Below are 25,929 nucleotides of genomic sequence, written 5' to 3'. Positions count from 1 at the left end.
GACAGCAGTATGCACTGCAGAAGCTTACCAAGCCTCCTTAGGCAACACCTTCTAAACCCATGACCACTAATATTTGGGAGGACTGGGAACCCCACCACCTGGGCATTCCGCTCCAAGTCACTCACCGTCCTGATTCCTGGTTTGGAACATATCGCTGTTCCTTCACTGTCACTGGGTCAAACTCCATAAAAAGCATCCTTTCGGGCTGCATCACAGCCTGGTATGGCAACTGCTCAGCACAAGACCACAATAAACTTCAGAGAGTCGTGAACACCGCCCAGTCCATCACACAAACCTGCCTCCCATCCATTGACTCCATTTACACCTCCCGCTGCCTGGGGAAAGCGGGCAGCATAATCAAAGACCCCTCCCACCCGGCTTACTCACTCTTCCAACTTCTTCCATCGGGCAGGAGATACAGAAATCTGTGAACACGCACGAACAGACTCAAAAACAGCTTCTTCCCCACTGTCACCAGACTCCTAAATGACCCTCTTATGGACTGACCTCATTTTTTTTTTTTTTAAGAATATTTTATTGAAAATTTTTGGTCAACCATCACAGTACATTGTGTATCCTTTACACAATAATATAACAGTATAAATAACAATGACCTGTTTTATAAACAAAGAATAAATAATATATAACAAAAACTAAAACTAAATGGCAACTGCCTTGTCTCAGATAAACACTCTCCAAAAATATGGTTTAACAATCCAATATACAATTATTTATAGCAACGACCTATACATATTATACATATATATTAATAGCCCTGAGACTCCTTCTGGTTCCTCCTCCCCCCCCCCCCCCTCCCCCCTGGGCTCGTGCTGCTGCCTTCTTCTTTTCCATTCCCTCTATCTTTCTGTGAGGTATTCGACGAACGGTTGCCACCGCCTGGTGAACGCTTGAGCCGATCCCCTTAGGACGAACTTAATCCGTTCCAGCTTTATAAACCCTGCCATGTCATTTATCCAGGTCTCCACCCCCGGGGGCTTGGCCTCCTTCCACATCAACAGTATCCTGCGCCGGGCTACTAGGGACGCAAAGGCCAAAACATCGGCCTCTCTCGCCTCCTGCACTCCCGGCTCTTGTGCAACCCCAAATATGGCCAACCCCCAGCTTGGTTCGACCTGGACCCCCACTACTTTCGAAAGCACCTTTGTCACCCCCACCCAGAACCCCTGTAGTGCCGGACATGACCAGAACATGTGGGTGTGATTCGCTGGGCTTCTCGAGCATCTCGCACACCTATCCTCTACCCCAAAAAATTTACTGAGCCGTGCTCCAGTCATATGCGCCCTGTGTAACACCTTAAATTGAATCAGGCTTACCCTGGCACACGAGGACGATGAGTTTACCCTACTTAGGGCATCCGCCCACAGCCCCTCCTCAATCTCCTCCCCCAGCTCTTCTTCCCATTTCCCTTTCAGCTCATCTACCATAATCTCCCCCTCGTCCCTCATTTCCCTATATATATCTGACACCTTACCGTCGCCCACCCATGTCTTTGAGATTGCTCTGTCCTGCACCTCATGCGTCGGGAGCTGCGGGAATTCCCTCACCTGCTGCTTCGCAAAAGCCCTCAGTTGCATATACCGGAATGCATTCCCTTGGGGCAACCCATATTTCTCGGTCAGCGCTCCCAGACTTGCGAACTTCCCATCCACAAACAGATCTTTCAGTTGCGTTACTCCTGCTCTTTGCCATATTCCAAATCCCCCATCCATTCTCCCCGGGGCAAACCTATGGTTGTTTCTTATCGGGGACCCCACCGAGGCTCCCGTCTTTCCCCTATGCCGTCTCCACTGTCCCCAAATTTTCAAAGTCGCCACCACCACCGGGCTTGTGTATTTCTTCGGTGAGAACGGCAATGGGGCTGTCACCATAGCTTGTAGGCTAGCCCCCCTACAGGACGCCCTCTCCAATCTCTTCCATGCCGCTCCCTCCTCTTCCCCCATCCACTTACTCACCATTGAGATATTGGCGGCCCAGTAGAACTCACTTAGGCTCGGTAGTGCCAGCCCCCCCCTATCCCTACTACGCTGTAAGAATCCCTTCCTCACTCTCGGGGTCTTCCCGGCCCACACAAAACTCATGATACTCTTTTCGATCCTTTTGAAAAAAGCCTTCGTGATCACCACCGGGAGGCACTGAAACACAAAGAGGAATCTCGGGAGGACTACCATTTTAACTGCCTGCACCCTCCCTGCCAGTGACAGGGATACCATGTCCCATCTCTTGAAGTCCTCCTCCATTTGTTCCACCAATCGCATTAAATTTAACCTATGCAATGTACCCCAATTCTTGGCTATCTGGATCCCCAAGTAACGAAAGTCCCTCGTTACCTTCCTCAGCGGAAAGTCCTCTATTTCTCTGCTCTGCTCCCCTGGATGCACCACAAACAACTCACTTTTCCCCATGTTCAGTTTATATCCTGAGAATTCTCCAAACTCCCGAAGTGTCCGCATTATCTCTGGCATCCCCTCCGCCGGGCCCGCTACATATAACAACAAGTCATCCGCATACAGAGATACCCGGTGTTCTTCTCCTCCTCTAAGTACTCCCCTCCACTTCTTGGCACCCCTTAATGCTATTGCCAGGGGCTCAATCGCCAGTGCAAACAGTAATGGGGATAGAGGGCATCCCTGCCTTGTCCCTCTATGGAGCCGAAAGTATGCAGATCCCCGTCCATTCGTGACCACACTCGCCACTGGGGCCCTATACAACAGCTGCACCCATCCAACATACTCATCTCCAAAACCAAATCTCCTCAGCACCTCCCACAAATAATCCCACTCCACTCTATCAAATGCTTTCTCGGCATCCATCGCCACCACTATCTCCGCTTCCCCCTCTGGTGGGGGCATCATCATTACCCCTAGCAGCCTCCGTATATTCGTATTCAGCTGTCTCCCCTTCACAAACCCAGTTTAGTCCTCATGGACCACCCTCGGGACACAATCCTCTATCCTCATTGCCATTACCTTGGCCAGAATCTTAGCGTCTACATTTAGGAGGGAAATAGGTCTATAGGACCCGCATTGCAGCGGGTCCTTTTCCTTCTTTAGGAGAAGCGATATCGTTGCCTCAGACATAGTCGGGGGCAGCTGTCCCCTTTCCTTTGCCTCATTAAAGGTCCTCATCAGTAGCGGGGCGAGCAAGTCCACATATTTCCTGTAAAATTCAACTGGGAATCCATCCGGTCCCGGAGCCTTCCCCGCCTGCATGCTCCGAATTCCTTTCACTACTTCCTCTATTTCAATCTGTGCTCCCAGTCCCACCCTTTCCTGCTCCTCCACCTTGGGAAATTCCAGCCGGTCCAGAAAGCCCATCATTCTCTCCCTCCCATCCGGGGGTTGAGCTTCGTATAATTTTTTATAAAATGCCTTGAACACACCATTCACTCTCTCCGCTCCCCGCTCCATCTCTCCTTCCTCATCCCTCACTCCCCCTATTTCCCTCGCTGCTCCCCTTTTCCTCAATTGGTGGGCCAGCAACCTGCTCGCCTTCTCCCCATATTCGTACTGTACACCCTGTGCCTTCCTCCACTGTGCCTCTGCAGTACCTGTTGTCAGCAAGTCAAATTCTACGTGTAGCCTTTGACTTTCCCTGTACAGTCCCTCCTCCGGTGCCTCCGCATATTGCCTGTCCACCCTCAGAAGTTCTTGCAGCAACCGCTCCCGTTCCCTACTCTCCTGCTTTCCTTTATGTGCCCTTATTGATATCAGCTCCCCTCTAACCACTGCCTTCAGCGCCTCCCAGACCACTCCCACCTGGACCTCCCCATTGTCATTGAGTTCCAAGTACTTTTCAATGCACCCCCTCACCCTTAGACACACCCCCTCATCTGCCATTAGTCCCATGTCCATTCTCCAGGGTGGGCGCCCTTCTGTTTCCTCCCCTATCTCTAAGTCCACCCAATGTGGAGCGTGATCCGAAATGGCTATAGCCGTATACTCCGTTCCCCTCACCTTCGGGATCAACGCCCTTCCCAAAACAAAAAAGTCTATTCGCGAATAGACTTTGTGGACATAGGAGAAAAACGAAAACTCCTTACTCCTACGTCTGCTAAATCTCTACGGGTCTACTCCTCCCATCTGCTCCATAAAATCTTTAAGCACCTTGGCTGCTGCCGGCCTCCTTCCAGTCCTGGACCTCGACCTGTCCAGCCCTGGTTCCAACACCGTATTGAAATCTCCCCCCATTACCAACTTTCCCACCTCTAGGTCCGGGATGTGTCCTAGCATACGCCTCATAAAATTGGCATCATCCCAGTTCGGGGCATATACGTTTACCAAAACCACCGTCTCCCCCTGTAGTTTGCCACTCACCATCACGTATCTGCCCCCGCTATCCGCCAGTATAGTCTTTGCCTCAAACATTACCCGCTTCCCCACTAATATAGCCACCCCCCTGTTTTTCGCATCTAGACCCGAATGGAACACCTGCCCCACCCAACCTTTGCGTAGTCTCACCTGGTCTATCAGTTTCAAATGCGTTTCCTGTAACATAACCACGTCTGCCTTAAGTTTCTTAAGGTGTGCGAGTACCCGTGCCCTCTTTATCGGCCCGTTCAGCCCTCTCACGTTCCACGTGATCAGCCGGGTTGGGGGGCTTTTTACCCCCCCCCCCCCCCTTGTCGATTAGCCATCCCCTTTTTCTTGCTCCTCACCCGGTTCCCACGCAGCTGTGTCCCCCCCAGGCTGTGCCCCCCCCCCCCCCGCCCATCCCACCCCATACCAGCTCCCCCCTCTCCCCAGCAGCAGCAGCCCAATAATTCCCCCCTCCCACCCCCCCCGCTAGATCCCCCACTAGCGTAGTTACACCCCCCATGTTGCTCCCAGAAGTCAGCAAACTTTGGCCGACCTCGGCTTCCCCCCGTGACCTCGGCTCGCACCGTGCGATGCCCCCTCCTTCCTGCTTCCCTATTCCCGCCATGATTATCATAGCGCAGGAACCGAGCCCGCGCTTCCCCCTTGGTCCCGCCCCCAATGGCCAACGCCCCATCTCTTCCACCTCCTTTCCTCCCCCCTCCTGTGGAAGAGAGAAAAGTTACCACATCGCAGGATTAATAACATAAAACTCCTCTTTCCCCCCTTCTTCGCCCCCCATACTTTGTTTCAAACGTTCTTTTTTTAATAACCCGCTCATTCCAATTTTTCTTCCACAATAAAAGTCCACGCTTCATCCGCCGTCTCAAAGTAGTGGTGCCTCTCTCGATATGTGACCCACGGTCTTGCCGGTTGCAGCATTCCGAATTTTATCTTCTTTTTGTGAAGCACCGCTTTGGCCCGATTAAAGCTCGTCCTCCTTCTCGCCACCTCCGCACTCCAGTCTTGGTATACGCGGATCACCGCGTTCTCCCACTTACTGCTCCGCGTTTTCTTTGCCCATCTAAGGACCATCTCTCTGTCCTTAAAACGGAGGAATCTCACCACTATGGCTCTAAGAATTTCTCCTGCTCTCGGTCCTCGCGCCATCACTCGGTATGCTCCCTCCACCTCCAGCGGACCCGCCGGGGCCTCCGCTCCCATTAACGAGTGCAGCATCGTGCTCACATATGCCCCGACGTCCGCTCCCTCCGCACCTTCAGGAAGGCCAAGAATCCTTAGGTTGTTCCTCCTCGCGTTGTTCTCCAGCGCCTCCAGCCTTTCCACACATCGTTTATGGTGTGCCTCGTGCATCTCCGTCTTCACCACCAGGCCCTGTATGTCGTCCTCATTCTCGGCAGCCTTTGCTCCTGGGTCTTTTGCTCCTCCTTGAGCCCTTCGATCGCCTGGAATATCGGGGCCAACAGCTCCTTCTTCATTTCCTTTTTGAGCTCTTCCACACAGCATTTCAAGAACTCTTGTTGTTCAGGGCCCCATGTTAAACTGCCACCTTCCGACGCCATCTTGGTTTTTGCTTGCCTTCCTTGCCGCTGCTCTAAAGGATCCACCGCAATCCGGCCACCTTCCTCTCCTTTTTCCATCCGTATCCAGGGGGGATTCCCTTCTGGTTCACCGTACAGTACTTTTAGCCGTTAAAATTGCCGTTGGGGCTCTTATTAAGAGCCCAAAAGTCCGTTACACCGGGAGCTGCCGAAACGTGCGACTCAGCTGGTCATCGCCGCACCCGGAAGTCTGGACTGACCTCATTAACACTACACCCTGTATGCTTCATCCGATGCCAGTGCTTATGTAGTTACATTGTATATGTTGTGTTGCCTTATTATGTATTTTCTTTTCTTCCCATGTACCGAATGACCTGTTGAGCTGCTCACAGAAAAATACTTTTCACTGTACCTCAGTACACGTGACAATAAACAAATCCAAATCAAACTCCTGGAGCTCCCTTCCTTTTTAAAAAAAATGTAGAATACCCAATTCAATTTTTCCAATTAATAGGCAATTTAGCGTGGCCAATCCACCGACCCTGCCCATCTTTTTGGGTTGTGGAAGTGAAACCCACGCAAACACTGGGAGAATGTGCAAACTCCACACGGACAGTGACCCAGAGCCGGGATCGAACCTGGGACTTTGGCGCCGTGAGGCCGCAGTGCTAACCCACTGCGCCACCGTGCAGCCCAGTGGAGCTCCCTTCCTAACAGCACTGTGGGTGTACCTACACCATATGGACTGCAGCAGATTAAGAAGGCAGCTCACCACTTCATTCTCAGGGGCATTTAGGGTTGGGCAATAAGTGCTGGCCTAGCCCATCACCCACATCCTGTGAATGAATGAAGAAAAATGAATGACTTTGCAGTGAGCATGGATAACCTTTACTCATTATTGGTCCTGAGTTTGTAATTGACCACTTCGGATTACATAGAACCTACAGCACAGAAGCAGATCTTTAATCCCAACAGGTCTATGCTTGTGTTTATGCACCACACAAACCTCCTCTCACCCCTATTTCAAGTGCCGCTGTCAGAATAACCAACTTGTCCTTTTGCACTTGTGTTTATCCAACCTCTGTTTAAATGCATCATGGGCAGCACGGTAGCACAGTGGTTAGCACAGTTGCTTCACAGCTCCAGGGTCCTAGGTTCGATTCCCGGCTCGGGTCACTGCCTGTGCGGAGTCTGCACGTTCTCCCCGTGTGTGCGTGGGTTTCCTCCGCGTGCTCCGGTTTCCTCCCACAAGTCCAAAGATGTGCGGGTTAGGTGGATTGGCCATGTTAAATTGCCTTTAGTGTCCAAAAAGGTTAAGTGGGGTTACGGGGATAGGGTGGAGGTGTGGGCTTGAGTCGGGTGCTCTTTCCAATGGCCGGTGCAGACTCGATGGGTGAAATAGCCTCCTGCACTGTACATTCTATGATTCTATGATGTACTGTTCACCTCAACTACTCCGTGTGGTACAAAGTTCTACATTCTCACCGAGTTAGAAAAGTTTCTTCTGGATTGATTATTGGCTTTGATAGTGGCTATCTAATATTTACATTTCATGTAAAAAGGTTTGTGTCCATGTTGGATTTGATGTGAACACTTTCAACGCTAACATTACGATTCTTACCATAAATACTTTAGGGTTGAAAGCGAATGACATATATTACACCCCACATTCGGTGCGACGTGCCCTGGAGAACACAGCATTAAAAGTGGATGATGTTGAAGTATTTGCACAAGGTCACGGGATCATTCAGGTAAAAAAGGCAACTCATCATTGTTTTCAATGCCTCCTTTATGGAGTCACTTAGGCAGTAGTGGTTCCACCTGCTTCAGGAATTAGTTCAGGAGTTTCGTTCATCGCTGTAGTCCATGCTGCCTCCAATTACTGTGAATGTTTGTCAGCTTTTGAGTCGCCCTCTGTGAACATCAGCTCTTGCAAATCTCTGCTGCCTGCAACCCAACTCACGCCAAAGGCTGCCTTTTACATGACCTCAAATGTTTTCGGCAGAGAGGCAATTAAAATAGGGCAGGCGCCCACCCCACCACCTTCCTGCCCACCTTCATGCTCACCTATGATGCCAAAATCAGCAGCCCACCCACTATATATTTTTTTTTTAATAATCAAGGGTAAATTGAGCTCTTTAAGCCTGTCCACCCGATAAAATGCAGCCCCGCGCCATGGAACGGTTGGCAGAAGCAGGCCGCTTTTTAAAATGTGTGTTCAACAGGCAGGAAGGAAGGTGGGGGTGCAATTTTTGTGGATTGGAGGTGGCCCTCCCTAAGACAGACTCCCCCCTTCCTACTTGGCTGCTCAATTAAACACAACGCCCCTCCAAAGACCCCAGACTCCGCTTGGTTGAGATCCAGTGGCCTTCCCAGTGTTCCTGGTTGTTGTCCTAGCAGCACAGACTAATGCACTCTTGGTGCTGTTGGGAATGGCCAGAAGCTCCCGAGAGGGGGATTTCCTCCCCCGTGAGGTGTGTAACTCCCACACTGCCCCTATTTTGCCCTCTGGCAGCACATTATGGCTACAGTAGGGTTTGGCGTGAAGCATGTTGGCTCCTCACCAACTTTGCTGGTACGGATAGGGGTGAGACCCTCTGGCAATATTCTGCCCCTTTTACAATTCACCCCTGTCTACAATGGCTCTTGGTCCAACAATGCCTTGATTTTAAAGATCTCATTCTTCATACTAATTGCCCATTGCTCACTGGGCACGAATCAAAGAGACAAAAACAGTCCCATTTCGCCTGCAGCAGCGAGAAAGACCCCCCTATTTGACAACACTTTGCCGTTTTGTTTGGTTTCGGCAGGGAGCGCCCCGTCAAGGCTGCACTTGCAACATTTCCTGCACTGACGAGCTCAAGAAGACATTATGCGGATCGGGGCGGCTCTTTCAAAGGCAGCTCCGATCTTCCGACCCTCCTCAGCGACCCCACTGTGGCCTCCAGACCACCCCTGCTGCAACCAACTTGCTTCTTACAGGGCCCTCGAGCCCCCCCTCCCCCTTGCCTCTTATGGGCAAAGCTCCCCGGGCCGGGCTCCTTGGCCACATCTGAGCTAAATCTACCTTTAGCTTTCTCCGCTCACATCTCCAAATAACTCCAGGCCCTCAACACTGATCTCATCTGAGCTAGGGGCTGTTTAGCACAGGGCTAAATCGCTGGATTTGAAAGCAGACCAAGGCAGGCCAGCAGCACGGTTCAATTCCCGTACCAGCCTCCCCGAACAGGCGCCGGAATGTGGCGACTAGGGGCTTTTCACAGTAACTTCATTTGAAGCCTACTTGTGACAATAAGCGATTTTCATTTCATTTCATCCTAGTAAATCTCCTGAGTGTCCTCTTTAAGGCCTGGACATTCTTTCTAAAGCGTGGAACCCAGAACGGTACACAGTACCCTAGCTAAAGACAACCTCTGTCCCTGTCTGGTCGGTGCTGTCTAACCGGGGCAATGTTTGACAATAATGATGATATTGTGCTCATTAAAAAGAGACACAACGTCCATGCCACTGTTGACCAATCTCAGGTCACCACACCAGAGCATTCTTGGGTCAGCCGGAACGCTGATTATCTCGTGATAGTGAGGGGTGTTACCCAACAGAGCTGACCCCCCCACCTGGTGGATTGTAACGTGTTTAATTTTTAATTTTATTTTTCCGGAGCAGATTGAAAAGGCCTATGACTACCTCAGCCAAAACGTCGCGATAAAATGTCATCAGTTGGGCTTCAGCATCAAAATAAGTCATCTGCGTGGAATCTACCTCAGGGACCCAGCGTATCTGTCGGTGCCAATCGACTTCTCCGTATCTGTGGAACCAGTATTTGCTGAAAACACAGGTATGGAAAAATCAAACTTCAGTGCGAGAAGCAGCTGAGATTTTAAATGTGTAGTTTGGGAGGTTGAGCAGACTGATGGCAATTTAAGTCGTAAGATAATGGGTTAAATAGGAAGAGACATTTCTTGAGTGGTATAAAATGTCAACATAACAACAATAACTTGCATTTATATAACACCTTTAACATAGAAAAATATCCTTCACAGAAAAGCAGTGCAAGAAAATAGATGGTCAGACAAAGAGGGAGCTATCGAGGTGTGAAGTCATTGTCTTCTTCACTCGTTTATCTTTCCCATCCACCCAAATCCCATGTCTTGACCCCTCCATCCCCACCTTAACCATGTGTCCTGACCCCCTCCACCCTGTAACATGTTCTGCTTCACCCTAACTTGGGGCTATAGATTGACTTGAACTTCTATCTCTCCCCACTTCTTGTCAGTTCTAGGCTTGAGCCTGACTCCCTCTGACCATTTTAATGTTCCAGACCTGCAAATACTCGCACTTCAAACCCTTAGCGGGCAGGGTGCACCAAGTGAGTATGGTTCCCATCCAGCCCCCGAGCTGAGCCAACACAGCCAGAAGAATTAGCCTCATCACTTTCTTATGCAGGTGCTACATACCAAAGCATATACAATGTACAAAAGAGTACCTGCAAGAAACGAGGCATTGGGTAAAGTCGACAGCTGCAGTTTCTACTTTGCTATTTAATTTAAAGCATTGGACACAGCATTGATGAGATTATTGGGTTTTTTGAATAGGCAACTCTTGTGTTCAAGACAACTAATCATTTCACTTAAAAAAGAAAGAATTGCATGTATGCAACACCATTCATGACCTCGGGGTGCTTAGCACTGCTGCCTCAGCGCCAGGGACCCGGGTCCAATTCCAGCCTCGGGTCAGTGTGTGGAATTTACACTTCTCCCCGTGTCTGCGTAGGTTTCCTCCGGGTGCTCTGGTTTCCTCCCACAGTCCAAAGATGTGCAGGTTAGGTTATGCCATGATGGATTGCCCTTAGTGTCCAGGGGTTTGCAGATTGGGTGGGGTTATGGGTTGTGGGAGTACGGTAGCATGGTGATTAGCACTATGGCTTAACAGCGCCAGTGTCCCAGGTTCGATTCCCGGCTTGGGTTACTGTCTGTGCGGAGTCTGCACGTTCTCCCCATGTCTGCGTGGGTTTCCTCCGGGTGCTCCGGTTTCCTATCACATGTCCCGAAAGACGTGCTTGTTAGGTAATTTGGACATTCTGAATTCTCCTCCTATGTACCCGAACAGGCGCCGAATGTGGCGACGAGGGGATTTTCACAGTAGCTTCGTTTCACTGTTAATATAAGCCTACCTGTGACAATAAAGGTTATTTTTATAGGATGGGTGAGTGAGGTGCTCTTTCAGAGTGTCGGTGCATATTGATGTGCTGAATGGCTTCCTTCTGCACTGTAGGAATTCTGTCATGGCAGGTGGTCATTACCGGGCTGCCCAAATCCCAAAGTGGAACTTGGACAGGCTATCAAAACAATTTGCAATCGGTATTTTATAATGATAGGGGGCAGGATTCTCCGACCCCCCGCCGGGTCGCACCGCGGAATTCTCCGCCCCCAGAGATTCGGCGGGGGGGGGGAATTGCGCCGCGTTGGTCGGCCGGCCCCCCCCCAGGCAATTCTCCGCCCGCGATGGGCCAAAGTCCCGGCGCTGTCAACCCTCTCCTGCCGGCGTGGATTGAACCACCTACCTTACCAGCGGGAGCAGGTGGCGTGGGCGGGGTCCAGGGGGGGGTGCGGTGCGATCTGGCCCCGGATGGTGCCCCCACGGTGGCCTGGCCCGCGATCGGGGCCCACCGATCGGCGGGCGGGCATGCGCCGTGGGGGCACTCTTTTTCTTCCGCCTTCGCCATGGTCTTCACCATGGCGGAGGCAGAAGAGACCTCCTCCCCTGCGCATGCGCGGGGATGACGTCAGCAGCCGCTGACGCTCCAGCGCATGCGCGAACCTCCGCCGACCAGCGAGGTACCTTCGGCCCTGGCTGATGTGGCACCAAAGGCCGTCCACGCCAGCCAGCAGAGCGCCAACCAGTCCGGTTCAGGCCTAGCCCCTCGAGGTGAGAGCTTGGCCCCTAAAGGTGCAGAGACGTCCGCACCTTCGGGGCAGCCCGATGCCGGAGTGGTTCCCGTCACTCCATTACGCCGGGACCCCCCCGCCCCGCCGGGTAGGGGAGAATCCGCCCATGGTATCTGAAGTCAGGAGCGGAAATTGCCAACCAGTCTTGGCGTTTGTATGTATTTAATTTAAACATTTATTTAAAAAAGGAAAGAAAACTTCAACACAAGATTACATTTACACAGTGAACAGTACAAAGAACAAAGAACAAAGAAATGTACAGCACAGGAACAGGCCCTTCGGCCCTCCAAGCCCGTGCCGACCATACTGCCCGACTAAACTACAATCTTCTACACTTCCTGGGTCCGTATCCTTCTATTCCCATCCTATTCATATATTTGTCAAGATGCCCCTTAAATGTCCCTATCGTCCCTGCTTCCACTACCTCCTCCGGTAGTGAGTTCCAGGCACCCACTACCCTCTGCGTAAAAAACTTGCCTCGTACATCTACTCTAAACCTTGCCCCTCTCACCTTAAACCTATGCCCCCTAGTAATTGACCCCTCTACCCTGGGGAAAAGCCTCTGACTATCCACTCTGTCTATGCCCCTCATAATTTTGTATACCTCTATCAGGTCGCCCCTCAACCTCCTTCGTTCCAGTGAGAACAAACCGAGTTTATTCAATCGCTCCTCATAGCTTATGCCCTCCATACCAGGCAGCATTCTGGTAAATCTCTTCTGCACCCTCTCTAAAGCCTCCACATCCTTCTGGTAGTGTGGCGACCAGAATTGAACACTATACTCCAAGTGTGGCCTAACTAAGGTTCTATACAGCTGCAACATGACTTGCCAATTCTTATACTCAATGCCCCGGCCAATGAAGGCAAGCATGCCGTATGCCTTCTTGACTACCTCCTCCACCTGTGTTGCCCCTTTCAATGACCTGTGGACCTGTACTCCTAGATCTCTTTGACTTTCAATACTCTTGAGGGTTCTACCATTCACTGTATATTCCCTACCTGCATTAGCCCTTCCAAAATGCATTACCTCACATTTGTCCGGATTAAACTCCATCTGCCATCTCTCCGCCCAAGTCTCCAGACAATCTAAATCCTGCTGTATCCTCAGACAGTCCTCATCGCTATCCGCAATTCCACCAACCTTTGTGTCGTCTGCAAACTTACTAATCAGACCAGTTACATTTTCCTCCAAATCATTTATGTATACTACAAACAGCAAAGGTCCCAGCACTGATCCCTGTGGAACACCACTGGTCACAGCCCTCCAATTAGAAAAGCATCCCTCCATTGCTACCCTCTGCCTTCTATGGCCTAGCCAGTTCTGTATTCACCTTGCCAGTTCACCCCTGATCCCGTGTGACTTCACCTTTTGTACTAGTCTACCATGAGGGACCTTGTCAAAGGCCTTACTGAAGTCCATATAGACAACATCTACTGCCCTACCTGCATCAATCATCTGCACAAACATTTCCCAAAAGGTTTCTGCTCCGTTAAACTCAAAAACACCACTGTTTGCCAACAGTCCTTATAGATTTTCTCCATAAATATTCCTGAAAAAATTACCACAAACATCCACCGTTGCTACAGGGGCGTGATTTAACAGAAACATTTCTCAGTGGCATTTCAGGCGGTTTTGGCTGGGGGTTCCTCCTCCGGCTGTCTGCGAATTCTCCACCGCTATCTAACCACACTTAGTCATTTTTCTGGGCCCTTGAGGAGTTCTCCCCAGTCAAGCCCACACTTAGATTTCTTTTGTCACTGGGGAGCTGAACTCGCTGGCCAGACCGGCTCCTCCCAGATCGGGCCGACATTTTGAAAGGGTGTCCTGATATCTAAGTGGGCTTTTGGGTCCCCCCTCCCCCACCCACAAGCAATGTCACCCCCCCCCCCCCCCCCACACACACACACACACACACACACAAAACCCCTCCAAGTGAGGACATTTTGCTATGGGGTCACTGAGGGGCTCCCCCTTTTCAGGTCTTCCCACGCCTCCTTTTAGGCCCACCCACCCACTTTAAGGATCCATACCGTTCACCCCTCCCCCCAAATATTTGGAGGCCCCTTTATACCTGCCCTTCACCTCCCCTCCTCGCCACCCTTCATACACCCCCTTATCCCTGCTTTCATCGACGTGGCCAGGTTGGAAGTGCCATGGTGACCGGATGTCAGGGGGAGAGCCATGCTGCTACCCTACCCTGTCCCTGACCACCCAGAGTCCTCAAATGGCCTGGGAGACTCCCCAGGTGCCATTCCATCTGGCCCATGTTTGTGTGGACCAGTACTGAACGGTGCCCTGCTGGGGTCTCCTTGGGGAGGCTGAGAGATACCAAGAGCTGCCGTCAGCACAGTTAAGTGGGTTCTTAAACCACTTATTCCCGTCGGGAATCATCCCGAGGAGACCTCTCCCGGCATTTACCGGCCGCATTGCGCCCCGTTCCGGTGGGACACGGCCGGTTGACCACGTCCAGGGTCTCTGAGGGAGGCTGCAAGCTGCTTCCTTCACATGTTTGTTTCACCACATACGGTCTTTAGGATCTCATGACCACATCTATTATTCAGCCTTCAATCTCTCTTTAAATATTTTTTCCCTTTCATCTTTTAATCTATTGTTTTAATATCCCTTTGGAGATTCCCTTTCCCAGAACACACAGATCTTTCATGTTATTTTTTATGGCTGCTACTTCTGGGTAAAAATAAACTTAATACTTTGCTTTCTGCATTTACGATCATTATCAATAGTGTCATGGAACCTTTTAAGTCCAACCGAGGGGGCAGAAAGGGCCTTGGTTTAAAATCTCAGCCAAAAAACAGCCCCTCCGACAGTGCAGCAATCCCTCTGTGCTGCAGTAGAGCGTCAGCCTAGATTTCATTGAGCACAATGTGCAGGTTTGAGCCAGCTAAATGGCAGTGTTTTCTGTTCCGTTCTCCTCATTATTCTTGTCCAAATGCACAGAAAGTAATGAGAAGATAGCTCTCCAAATACACCTAGCTTTGACCTGCAATGCGTCATGGGTGCAGATCCCCTCCCACCTGGAGCTGATGAACCAATCCCGCCAGGTGACTATCAGGGTGGATGCACGAGGACTCCAGGAAGGACCACACTTCACTGAGGTTCGTTGGATGTATTAGTTGGATGTATTTCTCTGTATGTGTGACCAGTTGACACCTTATGCTCTGTGGCCCAATGTTACGCGGTACTTTCAATGCGATGTTCTCCTTTGAGTTAGTGTGTGGTAATGGTTTTCAATGATTTGCTTTGGTTATGTTGTTTAAGCGATAATTATTGACCAGGACCTTGGTGAGAACTCTCCTGTTTTTCGAAATAGTTTGGGATCTTTATGTCCACCTGAGAGAGCAGGTGCAGCCTGGTTTAATGTTTCACCTAAAAGGCAGCAGCTCCACCAGTGCAGCAGCTCCTCACTGCTGCACTGGGAGTGCTGAATTTAATGGTCACAGCAATGGCCCTTCCACTGACCAGAAAGCGGTGGCAGCAATGTTCAGGATCCCCGAAGGCCTCAAGTGCCAACCAGGCGGTTAATTGCCTGCTGTTGGGTTTTCTAGGCCTTCAAAGGCGAAGAGCCAGGCTCCAAGGGCAGTCAGCCAATCGGATGACAGACAGCTCTTCAGACCCAACAGCACCGCCAAGAGCGGTGGCCACTACTGCGACAGCAGGAAGCCTGGAGCGGCAGACAGCGACAAGAGATTCAAGAAGATACGTGAGTGGGGTGGGCTTGCTAAGGTCGGAATGGGTGCCAACCGGGCCCCCCTCAGGGCACAAGGTGACTGATCAGGAGGCCACCTCCTCAAACCTGCATGTAGAATACCAATTCGACCTTCCCACCCCTGCCTCGTGGAGTCAGGAAAACAACAGGCTTGTTTTCAAGGCAGATTAGATAGCCCCCCCCCCCCCCAACCTCCCAAAGCCACTTCTGTGAGGTGGACAATAAATTCTGCCTGGAATGTACTGTACTTAAGTCTTTGTAATGGCACTTCATCGCACAACCTTCGCTGGCACTGATCATAGTTCTATGGTTCTGTTCTATGAATAGAGAATCAGGATGAGAAATAGTGAAGGAATCCATTGTTGTGATCTCGGTCAAGAAAGAAGAAATCCAAACTCCCAGTTATTTACTGAAAGAATGAGGCCACAAGCTTTCACAGTTTCAAAGAAAAGACTATTTACTGTACCAGGGTCAAACGAAACAAACACTAAATATTACCTTGTGGTTGGGGTTCATATGATGTGAGCACGGGAGCAGTCATGTTTCCACAAGCTCCGGCTCTGCTCATCCTTTAACCCGTCACGTTATCCTGGTGCACACTTCAGTTCCGTCCTTCTTTTGGGGTGCTATGTCGCTGGAAGTTCCTGATTGGTGCTTCTATGAGGAAGAGCCGAGACAGAATGTTAAGATCCTTATTCGTTTGGAGTGGGCTGTGGTGGGGACTCGCTTGCCATAAAGAACAAAGAACAAAGAAATGTACAGCACAGGAACAGGCCCTTCGGCCCTCCAAGCCCGTGCCGACCATACTGCCCGACTAAACTACAATCTTCTACACTTCCTGGGTCCGTATCCTTCTATTCCCATCCTATTCATATATTTGTCAAGATGCCCCTTAAATGTCACTATCGTCCCTGCTTCCACTACCTCCTCCGGTAGTGAGTTCCAGGCACCCACTACCCTCTGCGTAAAAAACTTGCCTCGTACATCTACTCTAAACTTTGCCCCTCTCAACTTAAACCTATGCCCCCTAGTAATTGACCCCTCTACCCTGGGGAAAAGCCTCTGACTATCCACTCTGTCTATGCCCCTCATAATTTTGTATACCTCTATCAGGTCGCCCCTCAACCTCCTTCGTTCCAGTGAGAACAAACCGAGTTTATTCAATCGCTCCTCATAGCTTATGCCCTCCATACCAGGCAACATTCTGGTAAATCTCTTCTGCACCCTCTCTAAAGCCTCCACATCCTTCTGGTAGTGTGGCGACCAGAATTGAACACTATACTCCAAGTGTGGCCTAACTAAGGTTCTATACAGCTGCAACATGACTTGCCAATTCTTATACTCAATGCCCCGGCCAATGAAGGCAAGCATGCCGTATGCCTTCTTGACTACCTTCTCCACCTGTGTTGCCCCTTTCAATGACCTGTGGACCTGTACTCCTAGATCTCTTTGACTTTCAATACTCTTGAGGGTTCTACCATTCACTGTATATTCCCTACCTGCATTAGACCTTCCAAAATGCATTACCTCACATTTGTCCGGATTAAACTCCATCTGCCATCTCTCCGCCCAAGTCTCCAGACAATCTAAATCCTGCTGTATCCTCAGACAGTCCTCATCGCTATCCGCAATTCCACCAACCTTTGTGTCGTCTGCAAACTTACTAATCAGACCAGTTACATTTTCCTCCAAATCATTTATATATACTACAAAGAGCAAAGGTCCCAGCACTGATCCCTGTGGAACACCACTGGTCACAGCCCTCCAATGAGAAAAGCATCCCTCCATTGCTACCCTCTGCCTTCTATGGCCTAGCCAGTTCTGTATCCACCTTGCCAGTTCACCCCTGATCCCGTGTGACTTCACCTTTTGTACTAGTCTACCATGAGGGACCTTGTCAAAGGCCTTACTGAAGTCCATATAGACAACATCTACTGCCCTACCTGCATCAATCATCTTAGTGACCTCCTCGAAAAACTCTATCAAGTTAGTGAGACACGACCTTCCCTTCACAAAACCGTGCTGCCTCTCACTAATACGTCCATTTGCTTCCAAATGGGAGTAGATCCTGTCTCGAAGAATTCTCTCCAGTAATTTCCCTACCACTGAAGTAAGGCTCACCGGCCTGTAGTTCCCGGGATTATCCTTGCTACCCTTCTTAAACAGAGGAACAACATTGGCTATTCTCCAGTCCTCCGGGACATCCCCTGAAGACAGCGAGGATCCAAAGATTTCTGTCAAGGCCTCAGTAATTTCCTCTCCAGCCTCCTTCAGTATTCTGGGGTAGATCCCATCCGGCCCTGGGGACTTATCTACCTTAATATTTTTTAAGACACCCAACACCTCGTCTTTTTGGATCACAATGTGACCCAGGCTATCTACACCCCCTTCTCCAGACTCAACATCTACCAATTCCTTCTCTTTGGTGAATACTTATGCAAAGTATTCATTTAGTACCTCGCCCATTTCCTCTGGCTCCACACATAGATTCCCTTGCCTATCCTTCAGTGGGCCAACCCTTTCCCTGGCTACCCTCTTGCTTTTTATGTACGTGTAAAAAGCCTTGGGATTTTCCTTAACCCTATTTGCCAATGACTTTTCATGACCCCTTCTAGCCCTCCTGACTCCTTGCTTAAGTTCCTTCCTACTTTCCTTATATGCCACACAGGCTTCGTCTGTTCCCAGCCTTTTAGCCCTGACAAATGCCTCCTTTTTCTTTTTGACGAGGCCTACAATATCACTCGTCATCCAAGGTTCCCGAAAATTGCCGTATTTATCTTTCTTCCTCACAGGAACATGCCTGTCCTGTATTCCTTTCAACTGACACTTGAAAGCCTCCCACATGTCAGATGTTGATTTGCCCTCAAACATCCGCCCCCAATCTATGTTCTTCAGTTCCCGCCTAATATTGTTATAATTAGCCTTCCCCCAATTTAGCACATTCATCCTCGGACCACTCTTATCCTTGTCCACCAGTACTTTAAAACTTACTGAATTGTGGTCACTGTTACCGAAATGCTCCCCTACTGAAACATCTACCACCTGGCCGGGCTCATTCCCCAATACCAGGTCCAGTACCGCCCCTTCCCTAGTTGGACTGTCTACATATTGTTTTAAGAAGCCCTCCTGGATGCTCCTTACAAACTCCGCCCCGTCTACGCCCCTGGCACTAAGTGAGTCCCAGTCAATATTGGGGAAGTTGAAGTCTCCCATCACCACAACCCTGTTGTTTTTACTCTTTTCCAAAATCTGTCTACCTATCTGCTCCTCCATCTCCCGCTGGCTGTTGGGAGGCCTGTAGTATACCCCCAACATTGTGACTGCACCCTTCTTATTCCTGATTTCTACCCATATAGCCTCACTGCCCTCGGAGGTGTCCTCTCGCAGTATAGCTGTGATATTCTCCCGAACAAGTAGCGCAACTCCGCCTCCCCTTTTACATCCCCCTCTATCCCGCCTGAAACATCTAAATCCTGGATCGTTTAGCTGCCAATCCTGCCCTTCCCTCAACCAGGTCTCTGTAATGGCAACAACATCATAGTTCCAAGTAGTAATCCAAGCTCTAAGTTCATCTGCCTTACCCGTAATGCTCCTTGCATTAAAACATATGCACTTCAGGCCACCAGACCCGCTGTGTTCAGCAACTTCTCCCCGTCTGCTCTGCCTCAGAGCCACACTGTCCCTATTCCCTAGTTCTCCCTCAATGCTCTCACCTTCTGACCTATTGCTCCCGTGCCCACCCCCCTGCCATACTAGTTTAAACCCTCCCGTGTGACACTAGCAAACCTCGCGGCCAGGATATTTATGCCTCTCCGGTTTAGATGCAACCCGTCCATCTTATACAGGTCACACCTGCCCCGGAAGAGCTCCCAGTGGTCCAGATAACGGAAACCCTCCCTCCTACACCAGCTGTTTAGCCACGTGTTTGTCTGCTCTATCTTCCTATTTCTAGCCTCACTGGCACGTGGCACAGGGAGTAATCCCGAGATTACAACCCTCGAGGTCCTGTCTTTTAACTTTCTGCCTAGCTCCCTGAACTCCTGCTGCAGGACCTCATGCCCCTTCCTGCCTATGTCGTTAGTACCAATATGTACAACGACCTCTGCCTGTTTGCCCTCCCCCTTCAGGATTCCCTCTACCCGTTCGGAGACATCCTGGACCCTGGCACCAGGGAGGCAACATACCATCCTGGAGTCTCTTTCACGTCCACAGAAGCGCCTATCTGTGCCCCTGACTATAGAGTCCCCTATTACTATTACTCTTCTGTGCTTTGACCCTCCCTTCTGAACATCAGAGCCAGCCGTGGTGCCACTGCTCTGGCTGCTGCTGTTTTCCCCTGATAGGCTATCCCCCCCGACAGTATCCAAAGGGGTATATCTGTTCGAGAGGGGGACAACCACAGGGGATTCCTGCACTGACTGCCTGCCCTTTCTGGTGGTCACCCATTTCTCTGCCTGCACCTTGGGTGTGACCACATTTACATAACTGCGATCTATGACGCTTTCCGCCACCTGCATGCTCCTAAGTGCATCCAATTGCTGCTCCAACCGAACCATGCGGTCTGTGAGGAGCTGCAGTTGGGTGCACCTTCTGCAGATGAAGCCATCCAGGACGCTGGAAGCCTCCCGGACCTGCCACATCTCACAGTCAGAGCACAGCACCCCTCTAACTGACATTGCGTCAATTAATTAAAATTAAAAATTTTTTTTTTTTTAAATACTTTTTTTTAAAATTGCAAAGTTACTGTCAACTATCTGTTTCCTAGCACTAGATTTCTAATAGAAATGCGATAGCTAACTATAATATTCTCCGATCTCTGGCTTAGATATCCTCTAAATTATAATTAAGTTATTATGTTTAATTAGTTCCCAAATACTCAAATTTTTTTTTTTTTTTTAATTTAGGTTAGAATCCCAACCAGCCACTCAGGTCACAGCTTTTCTGTGATGTCACTTCAGTTTCCCCCCGACACACACAATTTGAAAAAAGGTATAAAAGTAAAAATAACTTACTTACCTTCTTACCTTCTGAGTGTCTGAGATGTTCTCAGGTTCTCTCGCTGACAGAGACTGCTCCTCCACCTCCGAACCTTGACCTGCACAATGCTAATAATATAATAATAATATAATATGGCACTTACCTTACACCAATGGGTCTTATTATTAGGTTAGAGGAGGAGGGCGGGTGGGAGACACTACACGTGTAGTGTCTCTGGTTTCCTCTCCACCAGAATTTATTGGTTGGCGGGGGGGACTTGCCAGAGGTCGAACTTCCGGTTCCCGCCTTATATAAAAACAAATAAAACAGAAAAGAAGAACAGACACGGGACCAGGCAAGGCTTTTTTAAATACACTACTCACCTCCAAGAAGGCCCCTGCGCACCGCTGCCGCCGAAATCCAAAGGGCTGCTCCTGTAAAGGTAAGTGGTTTTAAATACACTACTCACCTCCCAGAGGGCCCCTGCGCACCGCTACCGCCGAAATCCAAAGGGCTGCTCCTGTAAAGGTAAGTGGTTTTAAAGTCGCTACTCACCTCCCAGAAGGCCCCTGCGCACCGCTGCCGCCGAAATCCAAAGGGCTGCTCCTGTAAAGGTAAGTGGTTTTAAATACACTACTCACCTCCAAGAGGGCCCCTGCGCACCGCTACCGCCGAAATCCAAAGGGCTGCTCCTGTAAAGGTAAGTGGTTTTAAATACACTACTCACCTCCAAGAAGGCCCCTGCGCACCGCTGCCGCCGAAATCCAAAGGGCTGCTCCTGTAAAGGTAAGTGGTTTTAAATACACTACTCACCTCCCAGAGGGCCCCTGCGCACCGCTGCCGCCGAAATCCAAAGGGCTGCTCCTGTAAAGGTAAGTGGTTTTAAATACACTACTCACCTCCAAGAGGGCCCCTGCGCACCGCTGCCGCCGAAATCCAAAGGGCTCAAATGTGCCATGGTGGAGTTGCTGCTGAGCGGGCTCCCGCCGTGGTGGTGCTGTGAATCTGGATGATGGACGCAGGCAAAGATGTTGACCGAGATTCTCCACGCTGCGGAAAATGGGGCCTCAGACCCGCGATCGGAGAATAGGCACCAGTTGGGGGCCATTGAAAGAGGCCCCCGCACCGATTCTCGGCGGTCAACCGGCCGAGTTCCCGCCGGCGTGGTTCACATATGGTTCCACCCGGCGGGAGCTCAACGTCCTGGCTGCAGTGGCCGTCCTGGTGGGGGGGGTGGTACGATGAGTCTCTGGGGGTGCCTCTACGACAGCCAGGCCCGAGATCGGGGGCCACCAGTCAGCGGGCGTGCGCGTTCTTGGGGGGGGGGGGGGGGGCTCCTTTCTTCCGCGGCGGTCTGCTGTGTGGCTCCGCCATGTTGAGCGGCACCCGGCGCGGACCCGCAGCCGGCAGTGCAACTGGAGCAGCGCGGAGCACTCCAGCACGGTGCTGACTCCCTGTGGACCATGGAATCGCTGGGCCAAGAGGCCCGTTGAAGCCGGCGTGAAACTTGGCCGTTGTCTTGGCTGAGGATCTCGGTTCTGCAGTGCAGGTCGTTAAAGCTCACTTTGAGGAATTGTGAGGTACTTTTATCAGAGCGCTTACCCTGGTGAGGACCCGCCTTTGTGTTGTTGAAATCCTGTTGCATGGTGTGTCATCCATCCTGTCTGGTTCGGAAGAGGGGGTGCTGGGCGGGGTGCGTCCCCGAGCCCGGTCTCTGGCGAGAAGTGGGGGGCAACTTCACGATTGAATTTGAAAATTGGTTGCTGTCCTTCGGTAATCTTGATCTGAAGGCTGGGTTCATCAGATTCGATGGAGCACAATGTTTCCTGTCTTCGAGGCCAGGGTCGGTTTGGCCCACCGATCACTGGTCCTTTATTGTCCTGTTCTCGATGCTTGTTGTGAGGGGTTGAAGATGGTTGAGCCGGTCGATTCATTCCCCTGTGGTGGGGGCCTAGGCTCTTGGATTACCTGGATGTCAGGGAGACTGCATGGTGGAAGTGACGGTGTCTCGTGCTATAATCATTCGAATCCATGAAAGATCCTGAAGAGCGCTTGTTGGTCCTGCCACATGCTTCGTCTTCTCGTGCAGCATAGAAAATGTCTTCATCCTGCAAATTGTCCTGCGGTTCTTCTGCAATCCTGGACATTGCCCCCTGTTAATCATGTTGCTGATTATTTGTTTTATCCTTTCTCCTGCAGGTAGATGTGAAAGGTGGGCCTAAAGGCCTGTATCATTGATTATCCTGATCTAGCAGAATCATATTGAGTCAATTATGAGGAATGTGATTTGTACAGTTTTGCTCCTTTTAGTTGTCTGGGAGGATGAGTGGGGCCGGGGCAGTGGGGAGAAGTGGGGGGTTGGGTTAGATTGAGCATAGCCGCCCCAGTTAGAACAAATTTGTTGTTTTTTCCGGTATTAATTATTTATTTTATCGAATTTAAGAATCCGCATCTTTATCCTGCGATGGCCTGGGAAGGACTGCGTTCCTTCTGACTCTCCCTTGAGGTTGAGGTTTTTTTTCACCTTTCTCTCTGTTTGAGTGTCTCTCTCTCTCTCCATTGGTGGGTCCAAAATGTGGGAGGGGCATTTGGCTCCCATTCCCTTGTTGGCTTTTTTCTCCTTGTTGAGGAGGTTGCTTCTCTGGGAGATCCTATCGGTTTGATCGTATTCCGAGCATGTCGCTGCCGGCCCTCTCTACTTTGTCTGGAATGACTTTGGTTCTGCCTCGGGCCTGGACTGGGATTTAGTTGTGCTATGTGGCATGTATGTAATTTCCCTTAGGACTGGATCTTTGCGTGTTTTCTTTTGTTTTTGCAAAATCCACTCTTGGCTTCCACATGGATGCTGATGGGTCTGGTATCTGAAGAGAGGAGGCTTTGATGGGTCGGTGGTGCCTTTGGTGCTGCTGGAGTTGAGGGAGATGTGCATTGGTATCTGTCTTCTGCAATCTGCCTGTACTGCACCACTGGGATTATTATCTGCTGAGCTCTGGTGCCTCTGTCTCCTTTTATGTGGTTTCAATCAGTTTCAGCTTCCTCAGAAGTTTAGTTTTCCAATCTCAGTTTCAATCTGCTTTCTTGGAAACTGGGAGAATGTAATTTTGTTTTTGCGGTTTCCCTTTCCGATTAAAATCCATCTCAAAAGTGCAAACTTAAGGCTGCTATTTAATAATTATCCAAGAATATTCCCTTGGGATGAGTCGGGTGGATTGTGGCCTAATATATGCTGTCGTTTGGAAATGAAATTGTCCTGGTGGTGTTTCAAATGAGAGCTGTTTTTTATTTTCTGTGTTAACTGTGGCATTTTCTCCTCCTTGCTCCAGGTCCTTGGTTATGACACAACAACCCCTCATGCTGGTCCATTGTTCCGAATTCCTGTCACTGTCGTTATTCCTTCAAGGTTTGTGAAAATGAGTTTGCTCTTTAGAGATATCCGCTTATTACACTGCTTACATGGGGCATTTGATGCTACTTCATAGCCAAGCAACCTAAATAACATTTATTTTAGTATGCTCCCATTCTGCTCCCCATCTCCCAGAAGATCATTAAATCATAGAAATCTTCAGAAGGAGACCATTCGGACCATCAGGCTTGTAATTGATTCTTTGAAAAAGCACTTGGAATTAATCACCACCTCCCCACTATCTGTCTATAATCCTGTAAATTCCTCATCCATGGGTACCTCTCCAACCCCCTTTTAAAATTAATTATAGTATCAGTTTTCACCAATTTTCAGGTCGAGCACTCAGATCCCAACAACCCACTATGTGAGAACATTTCTCTACATCTTTCCTTCAAATCTTTTGGCACATGTTTTGAATCTTTGTGATTGGCCCACTCAACAGAGAAAACCTCCTTTAACTATCAACTTGATCAAAATCTGTCATCATCTTGAAAGCCTCTCTTCAATCACCTCTGCACCCTCCCAGTTCCATGGAGAACATTCTTAACTTTTCCAACCTCTCCTCGTTACACAATTCCTCATCACTGGAACATCCTGGTCAACCTCCTCTGAACCTTTTCGAAGAGCTTTACAGCTTTCCTGAAAAGCGGCCCTCAAAACACCAGCCGAGGCCTAACCAGTGATTTATATAGTTCCACCAAGATCTCTTTGCTTTAATATTCTTTGCCTCTATTTATAAATCCAAGTACTGGTGTTCTTTGTCACCACTTTATCAACTTGCCCTGCCACCTTTAATAATTTGTGTCTATGGAACAATTGGTGATAGTTTCATGGTCACCATTACTAAGATTAGCTTTATATTCCAGATTTGAATTTCTCTTTCCCTCGGTCTGATCTGTTCCCTGCAAGACACTATACAGGATGCCCTATGCTTCTCTTGCTCAGGTCGTAGTTGCTTTGTTTTTGGCCCTTGTACCGTACTGTAACCATTGTCGATGTACTGTGTACTTTTTTGCATTCACTGTAACTATCTACTATTTTCTGTCTGTTGGGTACGTACTGTGTGCGTTTCCTTGGCCACAGAAAAATACTTTTCACTGTACTTCGGTACATGTGACAAATCAAAATCAATCAACCAATCAAAAATTTAAATTCCACCTCCTGCCATGAATTTGAACCCGTGTCCCTCGAGCATTAGACTGAACCTCTGTCACTAGTCCAGTGACATTACCACTATGCTACCATCTCCCACTGATGGCTATAACTACCCTCGTGATTATCTGCTATTTTGCTAAATTTCATAATATTTGCAAAGTTTATGAAGCTGCTCCCTGCACCCGGGTCTAAGTCATTTATGAAAATTAAAAAGGGTAATGGACCCAAGACTGATACTTGGGGTGTACGTACCACTGCAAACCAATAGTATTCATCCAACACCACACTTTGCTTCTTGCCACTGAGCCAATACCAGATCCATACTACATTTTTTTCCTTAATTTCATTGGCTTCCATCTACGTAACAAGCTTCTTATGTAGCATTTTGTCAAATGCTCCCCCAAAGTCCATATTAGCAATCAGCTGCTGCAGTACTTCGAGCAATCTGCTTTGTTACTTCATCAAAGAATTCAAGAAGGCTTTTGGCATGCTGGCCTTCATCAGTCAGGGTATTGAGTACAGAAGTTGGGAAGTTTATGTTGCAGTTGCACAGGACGTTGATGAGGCCGCACCTGGAGTATTGTCTTTAGTTTTGGTCACCTTGCTATAAGAAAGATGTTATTAAACTGGAGAAAGTGTTGAAGAGATTTACAAGGAAGCTGCCAGGGCTCAAGGGACTGAGTAAGGGAGAGATTGGACAGATTAGGGGCGGGATTCTCCTCCGGCGTGATTTTCTGTTTTGCCGGCACCCGGGGGTTTCCCGACGGCGTGGGGCTGCCCTACAATGGGAAACCCCATTGACCGGCCGGCGTAACGGAGAATCCCGCCAGCGGGTTGAGGCTGAAAAGT

General features: G+C 49.6%; 1 protein-coding gene across 2 annotated transcripts in view; it reads left to right on the top strand.

Moving 5' to 3' along the window:
• LOC140421315 (tripeptidyl-peptidase 2-like) overlaps positions 1–25,929 on the top strand; it is a 194,416-nt gene that overhangs the window by 93,793 nt on the left and 74,694 nt on the right. For both annotated transcript variants that reach the window (XM_072505959.1, XM_072505960.1), the window contains exons 12-15: positions 7,511–7,626; positions 9,539–9,710; positions 14,777–14,934; positions 23,846–23,922. In XM_072505959.1, the coding sequence (XP_072362060.1) occupies positions 7,511–7,626; positions 9,539–9,710; positions 14,777–14,934; positions 23,846–23,922 (523 nt within the window). The remainder of the gene's footprint in view (positions 1–7,510; positions 7,627–9,538; positions 9,711–14,776; positions 14,935–23,845; positions 23,923–25,929) is intronic.

The sequence above is a fragment of the Scyliorhinus torazame genome, chromosome 5, assembly GCF_047496885.1.
Source record: "Scyliorhinus torazame isolate Kashiwa2021f chromosome 5, sScyTor2.1, whole genome shotgun sequence".
In the NCBI taxonomy this organism is placed as follows: Eukaryota; Metazoa; Chordata; class Chondrichthyes; order Carcharhiniformes; family Scyliorhinidae; genus Scyliorhinus; species Scyliorhinus torazame.
This window is presented reverse-complemented; position numbering and strand designations above follow the sequence as displayed.